This window comes from Parasteatoda tepidariorum, chromosome 2, assembly GCF_043381705.1.
Source record: "Parasteatoda tepidariorum isolate YZ-2023 chromosome 2, CAS_Ptep_4.0, whole genome shotgun sequence".
Lineage (NCBI taxonomy): Eukaryota > Metazoa > Arthropoda > Arachnida > Araneae > Theridiidae > Parasteatoda > Parasteatoda tepidariorum.
The window spans coordinates 48,667,055-48,682,073 of NC_092205.1; the positions used below are offsets into that span (position 1 = coordinate 48,667,055).

The 15,019-nt window shown below is 30.6% G+C and overlaps 1 protein-coding gene across 1 annotated transcript; it reads right to left on the minus strand.

Moving 5' to 3' along the window:
* Window positions 1-1,291: 1,291 nt before the first annotated feature.
* On the minus strand, window positions 1,292-14,939 carry LOC107454597 (V-type proton ATPase subunit G). The gene is made up of 3 exons (XM_016071842.3): window positions 14,709-14,939; window positions 14,099-14,199; window positions 1,292-3,031 (listed from the first exon to the last, which is right to left on the minus strand). Exons 1-3 carry the CDS (start codon window positions 14,791-14,793, stop codon window positions 2,855-2,857), a joined length of 363 nt encoding a protein of 120 aa, XP_015927328.1. The 5' UTR covers window positions 14,794-14,939; the 3' UTR covers window positions 1,292-2,854.
* Between the last annotated feature and the right edge of the window lie 80 nt (window positions 14,940-15,019).

The following is a 15,019-nucleotide window of genomic DNA, read 5'->3' on the forward strand; positions in this document are numbered from 1 at the left end:
ACGTTTGGACTATCGAATTTATAGTCGATATGGGGCCGTTAAAATATTACGTAAGCACCTTAAGGGGTTGATAGATTTGCTTATTTTTGCTGACAGGGAGAGGAGGCGTGTGAGCAATGCTTCCGCAAGAGAACAAACTCACATTGCTATTTTTCTTAATGTAGAAAAGTAAAAACAAAAACGTGCAAAAAAAATTTGAGATAGAGTTAAACGTGGGAAATTTTTTAAATTTGAAGTAAAATTGAGCTTGGAAAAAGAAAATGTTGTACATTTTTTTTCGGAGAGTTTCATCGGTCATAAGGAGTACTAACCCCTGAAAGGAAAAAACCAAAGATTCCTAATAAATACTCTACTTAAAAAATTTGCGAAATGATATGAACCATAAATTTTGTTCTATACAAAGTTACATTGTTTATTTGAATATAATTCTAAAATTAGATTACTACTGTAAACGCAAAGTTAAAGGAAAAGGGAGGTGTTGGTAGGCACGTGCAGGTTATTTGTTTATTTTTGCTGATAAGGTGGCAGCGGAGTCTAAAATTGCGTACTACATTTTCATATATTGATAATATTACCTACATAATCTTTTATAATAGTTGTACGATTTTTCTATCTGGAAGATATGATCTCCAACAGTTTCAAATCCTCTTACCCGTAGAGTTATGACCATATCACTTACAAAATTTTCATTAATTGTTTTGTATATTTCACAATATCTTTGGAACAAGATTGCGTGAATCCGAATGCTTTTTACACCCCATTGTTCTTTTTCTTCTACTTTCTGATAGGAAATAAAAAGGAAAATTATGTGACAGGTTCGCTCTATAACGGATGTCTTCAAGCGATTTATCGCAAGTTAATAAGAATAAAATTGTTTAAAACTGATTTATGATGATTTAATTATTTTTGAACTATAGCTAAAATCCTAGCTACGATTTATTTAATACTCATAGCCAAAACATTAAATAACATTTTTTGGTTCTTATTAACCAAACCTTTTGGTGCTTACTTTAATTATATCCCGTCGACCATTTTCGCCAACAAGGCGCCAAAGTCATTTTGGTACCTTTAAAATGTATTCCAACTTGGTAATAGATTATGAAGAAATTGTTTAAGAATTTATTCATTTATTTCTCCTTAACTAAAATATCAGCAGATTAGCTATGTGAGATGCGCATTTGAACTTTTGCAGTAACATATATAATGAGTGCTGAACGCTATTTTTTTGTGAACAATCAATAATCAGTGATTTTAAAAGATGAATATAATGATGCCTCTAAACAAAACAACATTCTTCATAATTTAACATTTTATTGCCGTGAAATATCTAGATTATGTAAAATATATTTCATAAATACATGATTATCAGATTATAAATGATATTCAGATTTTATAAACTGAGATTATACATGACTCATAAATATCAATTGAATAAAATCAACAACAAAAATTATCACTAATGCATAATATATAATTATAGGCATTTATAAATACTGAACTTAACAAAATAAAATATTTTATACATATTTTAGCTAATATATATGTGTATGAACAAAAAAAGAGAAAAAACTTAAATGCAATTTTGTCTCAAATCACAATAATTCTAAGATTCAAAATTTAGATATTTAATTCAAAATGGAGAAAATATAATCTTTAATATCGTAAGAAATTTGCATGATTTTCATTTTTATGACCGTTCCACATATTCACATGAAAATACAAAGTATTTTACAAAATATTTGAATGTGAAATTTATTAGGCTACATTTTAAGTAAAATATCACAGCATTTATTTATAAAGTTTTATTTAAAATTATTTAAAACAATTTAAATGCATCAGGATTAAAATAAATACTTCTTCGTGGAATAGCACAAAAACATCTTGTTAAGTTTTTTACAGAAAATATCACATTCAATTGTAGCTACCTTCGTTGATGACGAAATAAAACTGTTTTATGACAAACGGGTGATAAAAATATAATTATGAACATTACCAAACTTTCATTCAAATTTAGTTTCGCAATCTATTCTATACATTTTCTTAGTTAAAGTATCTTGATTACATACATTTTCTCGAACACAAGTTTAATGCTGTATTTTGAAATTCGCAAAAAACCCATTCCTTGGAATGTTAGCGTTATTACTAGGAAACTATAGGGATTTAGCAGCTAAGAACTGGCATTTAGAATTAATTCATCAGCCAACGTGCCAGGCTAAAAAAAAAGTTCTATATAAGCACCATTAAAAGTTTCAAAAAAGATAATTCTTAAATTTTTCAAACTTGATTTTAATGATTTAGAAAACATTTTTAGAACAGTTTTTTAATCGTTACATTAATTTCTATTTCACTAACACATTTTTTTTAATAAAAAAAAGGGAATAATTTTTGCTTTTTGATATTGTAACAATATATTTTTTTATCATGATTTGTATCCGAGGATTTTTTTTTCTATGGTTAGAAATACAATCGAAGAGTTAAGTGGAAGAGGTTAAATAACATTTGAGTGAGTTTAGAAAAATGTTACAACAACAAGAAGTTGTTAACAAAATGCATTTTTTTTCATTTAAAACCGTCTTATTTAATAACACAGCAGTGCAATTAAACTCAAATCAAATTCAATTAATAAGATTAGTCATAAGTCAACAAACTAAATTTCATCGATATACTTATAAACCCAAAATTTCAAGCTACTATTTTTTTGAATGTTGGTAATCTGTTCCACTGAGCTTTTTATTTCCAAAGCATTTCGTTACATTGAATAGTTTTCTAGTAATAAGACTACATTCAGTACATCATGAATTTACTCACTATAGCAAATTCAACAGCTAAACCAATACATGAATTAACGAACTGATTAAAATGCTCCTATCCTAAAATTAGCATGGAGTTCACAGTTAATCTGAAAAACTTGATCGAGAAGGTAAGGAATGATCGTATTTTTGTTCAGTTGAACATACTTGTGCATGTCCTGAAGAGATTTTTCTGTATCACTTTCAATTTTTTTGACAACACCGTCTTTTGAACCAAGATACTAGAAGAAAAAAAAGAAAATCAATGAACCATCTAATAACTTTAATTAATTCATAAATTAAAGAACCATCTAATTATCTTATGTACACGTACACGAGAAACATACACTTATATAACTCATCTACATAGGAGGCTTAGAAGGGTTTGGTTGTAAATGCCGCACTAGACTCATGGGCTATAGGTGATGGTCTGGGGCAGTGGTTCCCAACCTTTTGTGAACTATCGCCCCTTTCTCTTTTTGCTCAAAAAAACATTCATTGTTGCTTGTGAGCAACCAAACACTGAAAATATGCTATGTTATTTGATTTTAATTTTAATTGTAATGCAAATAAGGAGGCACATTTATCCTGTCATTTTTATTAATTAAAAAAAAATTGTGCATCTTTTTTTTTCAAAAAGAAATGATATTTAAAACGGAATAATAAAAACAAAAGTACATTTTTTTAAATTCATATTTTAATGTAATCAAGAAAAAGTTAAAACGTTAACAACTAAAATTTGAGGAAAAAAAATTAAGAGGGAGAAAGTACATTTTTACCACTTCAATGACTGCCCTGTGCTTGGTGTATTTCAAGTTAAAGCTTGTATGTCAGGTTTTATGCTCGTCAGATTTAAAGGCAATTGAATCAAATGTCCAACCTATCTCTTTGCTTTGTGAGCAGCTGGGAGACAGAACTAAATCCTCTCTCCACTAAATATGTTGACGGGAACGAGATGAGAAGCGGCTCAGTTTGTTTCCACAATTGTGGATAAGTATCCATAAGCTTTACCCAAGATAACTCCTAACCGTATTTTTTAAAGACGACTTTAGCCTCACAGTCATACTTCAAATCTAAAATCTTAGTCTACAAAGAGGAAGTGAGCTTATCCACAACTTTAAAAGAGAAAGGATCGAAAATCCAATCCGGAATTTCTAATTTCATCAAATCTTTAAATCTTGTAACTGATCAAGGTGATCAGTAAAATATAAGATTTTATTTTCGAGAATCTCGATATCTGCCATTGAACTCTTTTTAAGAGTTGGAAATTGCATTAGCTCTTTGCGACCAATGTTTGACTTGTAGATATCAAACTTGGCGATAAATGAAGATGTGATTCCCTTAGCCTTGATAATGTTTATTTCATTTGCTTGAAGTTTTACGTTGATTTACTTCATTTTTTCAAAACTATCTGTGAAGTACGCAGTTTCTAACTTGCGTTGCTTCAAATTCTCACTTAAAACAGGATCAGTGGTGTCGTGAAACTCAGTAACCGAATCCATCAATTCGAAGAAACGGCTCAGTTTCCTTTTGAAAGCCATCTCACGGCTGTATGTAGGAGCAGGAATTCGAAATCTTCATCATTTTCATGGCAAAGTTCTCGGAACAAACGGTTATTAGGAGAATTAGCTTTTATTTTATTGATGCCAGGAATAACCAACTTTTCTCAGCCAAAAGTTGACGATGACTGACATAATGAATGGGGAGATAACTTCTGGTACTTCTTTTTTAAGGTGACCCTGAAACCCAATATGACAACCAGACATGGTTGGAGCACCACCTGTTGCACAAACACTTACATTTGTGAGGGGAATTTCTTTTACCTCAAAATAGTCTTTGACCAATTTAAAAATCGACGATCCTTTTGTATCGGTGTTCAAAGTTCTTGTAAACAACATTTCCTAGTTAATCTCCTTACTCGCATTTATGAATCTCACGTAAGCTAAAACAGCTTTGTTATCTATCACAGTTGATTCATCAATCTGCAACGCAAATTTACCTTCTTTCAGAAATTTAATCAGTTTTGATTCAACGTCTGCGGCCATCTCATCAGTACGCCTGGAAACAGTATTATTGCTCAGAGGAACAGAGCGACTTATCAGATTTCCGCCTGCGATACCAAAACGTATGACGAAAACGATCCTGCACTTGAATTTTTTTTTAATTTTTAACTATCATAATTCTTTGTCGACACCAGAACCATTGGTTTCATATATATTTTTTAATTTCAATCTCAAATAGCTTTAATTATTAATATTATTAGCAATTTTTATCTTTTGAGTACTCGTCGCCCCCTGATCGCCCCCCTAAGGATTATCGCCCCCTTGAGAAGCTCTATCGCCCCCTTTGAGGCGATCGCCCCCAGGTTGGGAACCACTGGTCTGGGGTTTATCCTTAATGATGATCCGAAGACAATACTTGTGTCAGACAGTGGAATCATCCTTTCTGCCTATGCACCACGATCCCCAATCGCCCGATTACGTGTGAACTTTTCTTACTCTGTGAATTCACCGTCGACATTACATTAGAATGGATTTCAAACCAACTAAGACAAGATCGGAAAAACTGCAGCCACCCAGCCATTAATATAGAGGAGTGAACATCAACCCAAACTGTGGTAGTGAAAACTAAACTCAACACACTGACTGCCGCTTAGAAAGAGAAGCTTTAGTTCCTCGGCGTATTATTTACAGAAAGTTTCTTATATTAACGTTGATTTATCACCAGCTGAGAAAAGCCGTTCGATGAGGTATTTTTGGTTCATCGATTCGTAACTCTGTAGCCTTTTAATTTTGAACCCAACTCAGGAGACAAGGAAACGAAGTATTGGAACAAAATTACCTTCGCTGAGGACTTTGAGTAAAATTAACCTGCTTATGCACAACAATAAAGAGGAAATTCATGAAAATCTCCCAAGGTTAACCCGATTGCAAAGCAATTCAAACCGATGTTTCATCTACCACTTAGGGTATTTTTGTTTAACACTGAGGTCGTGGCTAACTAGGAGCAGTATACTACTTGACTAACAGTCGTCGAGAATTAAATCTGGATCGCTTCGTATGAGGCTCAATCCGCCCCCCTGAGATATACGGACTCAATTTACGTTACAATTATATTTTTAGAAGAACCTTTGCAATACTAAGTTTGAATTATTTTTCTTGGAGGTATTAAAAGCAGCCTTCTATTTAAATCTAATAGTCAGTCATGCGTTCGTAAACTCGTAATCGATTAAACTCAAGTTTTCAAACGTTTTCATACTTCCAGATCGGATCACAAACAAACCCTATCATTTGCTTTAAATATAATCTTTAATTGTGGGTATAAATTTCTGATTGTAGAAAACTTATTTTATAGTCTTCTATAAATGATGAAGCTCGTAGTGGATTTAAGACATTTGTCTATATTCCATTGATTTTGAATCCAATCCAGAAGACTAGAATTTTTTGGTATCAGAACAAGTTTAATTTCGCACAGTTTATCTGAGAGAAACTAACATGATCATGATAAAAATATCTATAAACGGCTCTAATTGTTTGGTTTTTGCAACAGAGATAAGTATTAACAATGGGTGATAAATATAACTAGTAAGTAGCGTTAAATGACGGATAAATAAATAATTTATCAGGCAAATACCGTTATACCTTTTATTGATTTTAAGCTAATGATAGACAAAAATATTTGAATTTGTTGATTAATGCTTATTTGTGATTTTCTCGTTCAACGATAATGCACTGATCATATTCAGTAACGAAAGGCAGCGGTTTTTGACAATTATCGTTCTTTGATTTTACAGATAAAATTGTTTATATCGTTTGAATGTTAATTACACTCGATTAGAATTTTTAGATAAATCGCCTAATACGATAGGTTTTATGTCTTTCGTGCATTTCAAGATAAAAATTATTCCATTAAAACATTCATATCTCAAGTTATTAATCGATTAATCCGAAATTTAAATACATTTCTTGCGTTATAATTTACAAAACATCCCGGAAATATTGTATGTTTTAATTTAAACATTGTAGACTATATGTAAAAACTGTGTAGGGGAAAATTAAATATTTAAGGAAAACACTTTACAAAGATGAATAATAATTTTACAATGGTATTGAACGTAATTATAAGTAAACTATTTTATGAAAATTATAGATTGATCCAAACTTTTTGTGACAGAGAATGATCAAAAATAATATTTTTTATTTTAATAATTTTTGAAAAATTTTCTGAAGCTTGGATAATGACAAAACTGGAGGAAAATTGTATCGCAATATTTGAGAGAAAGATTTTGCGGAGTATGCTTGGTTGTGTAAGTGAAAACAATAACTGGAGAAGGAGATTTAACTTTGAACTGTACAAGATTTATAAACAACCTGATGTTATTAAATACATAAAAATAAATAAAATGAATTGGATGGCCCACGTGATTCGAATGAGTGATGACAATACAATAAAAAAGATACTGCTTTTTACAGTGGCCCCCATCCCCCCCCCAAGCTCTTGGGCGCATTCTTGGGCAAATTCTAAATCCCCCCCCCAAACTATCCGTTTTATTTAGTGTAAAAATTCCCCCCCCCCCAAGTTTCAAGTGTCCCCCCTGGTGGGGGCCCCTGGCTTTTTAGACCCACTGGAACAAGAAAGCGGGAAAGTCCGCGGTTGAGATCAAAGATAAATCGGAAGTCGTCATGGAGAAATCTTCAGAGGGAGGCATTGGCTCACATGATGATAACATTAAAATTCTTTGCCTGTTGTATAAATCAGCGGTTGCTATAATGGTGTACCAAACCATTTGGTTCCGTGAAAGAGTAAAAAAAATCCAAAAATTNAAAAAAAAAAAAAAAAAAAAAAAAAAAAAAAAAAAAAAAACTACTTTTTTCTTTTCTTTTTTAAATGTGTTTGAAGACGGCAATTATATTTAGATCTGATCAATGTTCCATTATTTACTTAATATTTCAGATGCATTTACAAAATTAATTAAAATAAAATGAATGGCATTTTTAAAAAAAAATCATTATCTTCAATATCGAAATATGTTTCCGTAATAACCATTTTCAACATTTATAGCAGTTCGTTTTCATTTCAATAAAAACCACTATCCGGCTTATTTGTTTCATTTTTAGCTTATGTATGTATGTCAAAAGCAAAATTCATAGACTAGTTTCAGCTCCACAAGACAGCGAAGTCGATTATTTAAAACATAATTAAAGATTATTAATGATAAAACGCGAAGATTTTTCATTCATTTTATGAAATATTTTCAAAATAAAGTATCCTTCCCAAAGTATAACAGGTTTCGTTTTTATATACCTTATTTATAAAGTATATAAGAACAACCATGATCAGACTACACTGACTATGGGTTTTGTCGAAATAAGATTGATCTTTTAGGATTCAATAGCTCAAAAAAATTAGGAGCCCTTGCCCTAAATCCACTCGTAATTACAAATTTTGCATTTGGTATGAAAATTATAAGCCGGCGCATGTTCTTCAAAAGTTTTAAGAAGATTATGTCATTCTACTTAATATATAATTTGAAATTTATTTGCTTTTCACTGTTCTTTTGAGCTTATATTTTTATGCGCTTCATGATTTTTTGATCCGAAATTATTACAAATTATAAGCCATTAAATTAGTCAAATATTAAAAGTGTTAGCAAAATTTAAAAATTCTTAGCCAATAGCAAATCTTAAAAATTTCTTACGATTGATTTTTTATCATAGAAAACTTTATATCAAAATACAAATTTACTTTAAATTGAATTATTTAATATTTCAAATCAAGAGTTATTTTACAGTTGGGTAAGAGTTAAGAAGCAATGAATGGGAAAGAGGATGAATCATATCATATGCGCACTGTGCGTATATGACATGGAAATGAAAAACTGTTGTGAAGGTGGCAGAAGTAATATTGAAGAGTTTGATGAAAACAGAACGCGTATTAAAATTAGAATATTTTATTGTATTTAAATTTAGTAAGCAACTGGGTTTTTCAATATCTGCAGGTTTTTCAATATTTTCAATTCTGCTCTTCTTTGCTCAAAATACTATAGATAAAAATATTAATATTTATAATAATGGAGTTAGCAGTATTGTTTGATTGGCACGGGAATGAGAAAGTTTCCACCATTTTAAAACAGTAAATATCGAGATACTCATGACAAATTATTAATGAATTTTTTTTCTCATTATTTTAAAAGCAATCTGTTGTTGTTGTTTCCAATGCCACTCGCCAATACTACCAAGTCTGCTTGGTGAAATCAAGGCAGAGAGTGCGTTTGTTTTTCAGTGGCGCCACCTATTGCCAAAAATACGAATTCAGCCACACATACGTCACAGTCCTTTTACAGCGCAGACCCATTCATTCATCCATAGATCGTAATTTTGACCTGAACCAGAGAACGATCAATTTCCAATTCAGTTTCCCCTAGGTAAGATTTGTTATGGGAACACGGAGGACTTTGTGACCAGACAGATTTAACGTGCATCAGCCTCTATTTGCTACACGGGGAATCTTCGGATGTCCGGGATCGAACTCGCGACTTATTGAACATGGGCCCAACGCCCTACAAACTACGATATTCCGGCCTTTAAAAGTAATCTAAAACGGGAGTTTTTAAAAAAAAGCAAAATAGGCCTTTTTTTAGAGTTTGTGTTTTTTAAAATTCGATTAGAAAAGTTTTAATTTTTCTCCGCCTTCTTAATTCTGTAGTTTAAATTATTTGAAAATTTATTTTAGATCATTGCAACATTTAATTGAATTTCTTTTTTTTTTCTCCAGTTAAATCAGACTTTTTTTTCCAGAAAAATTAATATCATATTTTTTTTTTTTTTGGAAAGTTTGATTACGTTATTATAATTGATACCTGAAAATTTCTCCCTTTTTTGAGAGAAATGGGGATGATTCGATAGGGGAAGACTTTCTTCTATACCAACAGGCTTTAGGCATATTTTCCGAGGTATTTTTTTTTTAATTATTTATTTTGCGTGCGTTGAATTGAATGAAACCACTCCCCAGACGGATTAGTAGTTTGGAAGTTACATGGGTTTCATGTCTAGGAAGTACAAATTTATGCTTGAACCTATTTACGCATATGATACTTTAAACTGGCGAGACATTGTTTCCTGTGTATTTTTTTTTTACACTGAATCGAGTGAAGCTATACAAAAGTTAATAAAGCAAATACTTTAAAAGTTACAAGATTTATTTACTTATTATTTTTTTTGTATAAAAAAACTTTTGACGCTTATTTATGGATGTCCTTTACACTGCTATCCAGGAACTGTTTGAACATCTAAGGTATATTTTCCACCGTAATTTTTCACTCTTAATCGAATAAAACAAATACTGAGACGATCGGACTAATAGTTAAGAAACTATACCCACTTTATGTTCAAAAAACACAGTTTTGTAGTTGCATTTATTTACACATCTTATATTATTATACAGATAAGCAAAGTATTGTTCTCTTTGTATTTTTTCTCGTTTAATCGTATAAGAGCAAACACGAATTAAAAGGGCAAATATTTCAAAGATCTTTTTTCTTTTTTTTTTGTTGTATAAAGGGAACTATTTTTAAATTACACTTATGAAGAAAACTCTTAAAACTTCCAAACTAGAATCATCAATTCAAATTTTTATCTCATTTGCTCGTAAAAAATTTCATCGGTCCCAGATAACAAAGTAAAAAGTCATTTCTAAAGTAGTATTTTTTTAATACATAGAAATGCTTACAACTTTTGAACTATTCTTTACATTTGACTCATGTATAGTTTCATTCGATTAAAAATAAAATAAAAAAGTACATAGGAGATAATGCCTCACTTGCTTAGATAGCAATGTCAGGCGCGTAAATTGGTACAAATACAATTCCTTTTTTCGTTCATAAAAGGCATAGAGCTTCCTAAAATATTAGTCCAATTGCCACGAGATTAATTTCATTGAAAATACACCGCTATTAATGCTAACGCAAATAATACTAGTGAAAATACATCGGAAACAATGCCTCACATGCTGGTCTAGAAGAAATTCGATTCCCTCTTTAACCACACCCATTTACATAAAAAAAGAAGAAGAAAAGGGGGTGTTGTTGTAGTTCATTTACGTCGCACTAGAGCTGCACAATGGGCTATTGGCGACGGTCTGGGAAACATCCCTGAGGGTGATCCGAAGACATGCCATCAGAATTCTGATCCTCTGCAGAGGGGATGACACCCCCGCCTCAGTAGCCTGACGACCTGCACGGGAAGTCGAGCTCTTTACGGTAGAACAGTTTAACGAGGACTAATACCGAACACCCTCGGTCCCTACGCAGACTGATCCAAGCGATCACCCACCTGCACACTGCCTCAGCCAGTGAAGCTTGACTTCGGTGATCTGCTGGGAACTGTGTATTTACTATCAGTCCACTGCGGAACAAAAAAAAAGGGGGGGGGCGTACAGAGGAGAGTGGGAGAGTTTTCAGGTATCAATTATAATAGCATAATAAATAGCAAAGTTTTTGTCAAAATATCTTGGGTATTAAATTTTCCTAAGTTATTTTAAGCTCATTTTTCGCAAGAATTTCACTTTTTTTTCTAGTGTAATAACTGAACTATTTAGCTATTGCTTTCATTTGTTAAAAAGGTAAAATCTTCAATTTCAATGTTACATTATATTCCAAGCTCCAAGTTACATTATACTCCATATATTATACGCAATATTCCAAGTCGAAATTCCTGGAAAGTTGGATATCCTGTCTCACCTGTAAATGATCGCAAAAGGAAGATGATAAAAGTTTCGTATGTGGTTCCTGTTCTATAATCTGATAAACAAACTTAATTTACGATAATTTCAAAACCTATTCCCTATGTCCCTTGATTTTTAAACACTCTATAATTCTCAGTGTAAGAGGGTTTTAATATTAATTTATTGACATAAATAAATATTTTAGTGGGAAAAATATAGAAGGTTTTTTCTCCATTATTTCTAAATAAATCGACCAGGACAGATAAAATCGAGTTTTAACATCCTTCCTTAAAAACAAATTTTTTACCCTTCAAAAATATAGTTCTTTTTTACACTAATTAATTTTTGTTTTTGGAGCTCATGAGCTTTTTTGTTATTCAAATAAAATTTAAGTAATATTATTCAAGTAGTTTCTCAAGAGAAAAAATATCTTAAGAACTCAGTTTTGTCTAACTTTCCCCTATTCACTTTCCTATGATTGGGTGATAAGAAATATCAATAACATATGGTGCTTTGAATGATGAACACGAATTTAAGTGGTTTTCATGCGAGTAACACAATACAAATATAATGAACCCTATTACTGGAATTTCTAATTTTCTGGTGGTTTTACGAAACTTGGAAGAAAAAAAACATTCAGTGCTGACGTGAAATATCCTCAGTGGTAGGCAGATCATGGGTTAGAGTCCCCTTGCCGTAACTGAGGGAGCTTCTCGTGATCTTCCTCTCCATGAAACGCAAATGCGGAAGAGCTCCATCAAAAAGTCCTCCAACCACGAAGGTAATTTTCTCCCAATACTCGATCCAGGAGTTCCCTTGTCTTCTGGATTGGGTTCAAAATTACAAGGAGTTGAACATTAGTAGTCGTAAACCCATAAAATTGGGTCGGCTGTTCAACGACGGTTATAAAAAAAATAAAAAATATAAAAAAAACTGCCACTAAGGATATTAAGGTTTTTTTCCTTATCTATTTGTGAAAGAATCTTTACTAGTTATCAATATTCTCATGAAGCCGCAATGATCCAATGTCAACCGAATTAACAGCATATAAACAAATAAATTTATGAAATAACAGACAAGGCTTTGATTTTTTTTTTTTATCTTTTGTTTATGATCTACAAACTGATTAAATTAAGGCGGGGAAAGAAGAAAAAAAAAATACTAAAAAGAATACTAAAGAATTAGGGAACCTAAAGTTTTAAGGCATTGTTCTTTAGGTAAAACTGGCGTTTTAATGCTTTAATTTTTATGTTTTTACCTAAATATTTCATTTTTATATTTTGATTATAAAATTTTATTTAGTTAGCTGATAAATATCGAAATACGAAAAAAATTCATGTTTATTACTAATAAATTAAAAATTTTCAAGTTTTCCAATAATTGCAGGCTATTTTCCAAAAGTTTCCATGCTTATTCTTACATTTCAAAATTCCCAGGATTTTTACCTTTGAATCCCCTAACCAGAGAATTTATTATTAGTTCTATATAGCTAATATGGATGTCCCTTAGATATTACTAAACACTTAATTCACATTAAACCGCTAACGTAATCTGATAGTAACATTTTGTATAATGGTTAGAAATAAAAGTCAATTAATCAATAAATTTTTTTCTAAAAATACATAAAAATCAATGTTTTTTATGCCCAAATTTTTACTATTATTCATAATTAAACTAGTAACCATATTTAACATAGCAAAAAAAATAAGATTTAAATAATTGGCCTATAAAATTTTCTCACATTCCGGGGAAAAGTGCCTGTCTGCGGATAAATATTTATATCAAAATTAATTTAAATTTTATCTATATTTAAATAGATCTAGGCTCAAAATATATTTCAATGTAGGGATTATGTGAATGATCCAAGACAAACTGGTGAAAAAGTCCTTTAAGTGCCACAATTTGTAAATCGGGTTGAGAAATACTGGTCTATAATGATAGTAATATTTGTATAAAATTTATAAACAGTTTTTCAGTTTATAAGAGGAGGAAGTATCAGAATAAAAATTATTAATAAAAAAAACCACGTATAATATCGATCAATTCCTAATATTTATTATTTTATATTCTTGAATTTTATCTGAATATGTTCAGGATAGGAATTTATATGAAGTCAGTTATTAACAAGTGAGCCACTTGTCGTGAGGAAGAAACAAGCACCGCTGCCGGAGGCAACCGCGCCAATGGGGAGCAACGATGAGGTGAGTTTGATAGGGCAGACCAGCTGGACGCTGAAGACGGATGGTAGTTAAATCAATAGAAATAGCAACTACATGAATAAAAATTTCCAGTATACAGGATATTTATAAAATTTTAAAAAAATAAGAGCATATTAACTAAATTTAATTATTCTTAGGCAAATATTTATTGATTTAAATGAATTTTGATATCGTTTGACTTTAATGAATTAATTAATTCATTATTTAAGAATTAATTATGATCTAGAATAATCTCCAAGTTATCAAATAGTTCTTTTTAGTTTTATTTAATTCTAAATATTTGGTATTATTTAAAGCACTATTTTGTAACAAGAATGAGGTTTATAGCAACTGACATGCAACTCTGGTGTATTTTTATATCATAAATACCTTTGCCTCATGCTCTTTAAACTCTTTTTCCTTTTCCTCTTTAAAGAGTCCAATTTCAGTAAGAGCATCTTCTTTAGCTTGTTTCAGACGTTGATTTTTGCCTATAAAACAATAGATTTAGTCAAAATTTATTAATTTTCTTTCTTTGTATATTTCTAAATCGAAAAAAATTAGGAAAAGTGTTGCTCTTATTTAAAATAAATGTATATGCGTTATATACTTATTTATTTTATTATTTAGTATTTTTGTATGAGAATACTAACAACAAAAATATTAAATAAAAAAGAATTTTCTAAGAATATTAGCTTAAAAACAGAATATTAATTACCATAAATTTTTATTTACGAAGTTACGATTTTTTCAACGAAATAGTTATGTTTATTATCGATTGTATTCATTCTCTCTATTACAAAGTATGATTTTTAATGGAATAATTTGTTATTGTTATTATTTAAATTTGATAAATACAATGAGATATTTTTAAATTGATATTTACTTCAACTTCCGAAATATGTATGAATTAAGACCAGTAAAGTTCAGTTACAGTTTTTTTTTCTTCAAAAACCACACCTTATTACGCGCTAAATAAAATTACATTTAATATACTTACGCTTTCTTGCTTGATTAGTTTTTTCTTCTGCTCGTTTTTCGGCAACTAATAATTGTTGTATGGATTGAGAGTCGTTTTTAAACATATTTTAAAGAGTAAGAAATGGAATAAATGCAATAAAAATATAAGATTTTCTTCACACTCAAATGAGCAGTCGAATCTTTACACTGGAAGTAGAAGCAGAAAAGCAGAAACAAAAACCGGAAACTAGAGTCGTAAAACCGAAAAATCACATGATGTTAACAATGGTTGCAGTTAAGGAAAAAATATATATGTATATACTTCTTTTTATTAAATTTTTATATTAAATA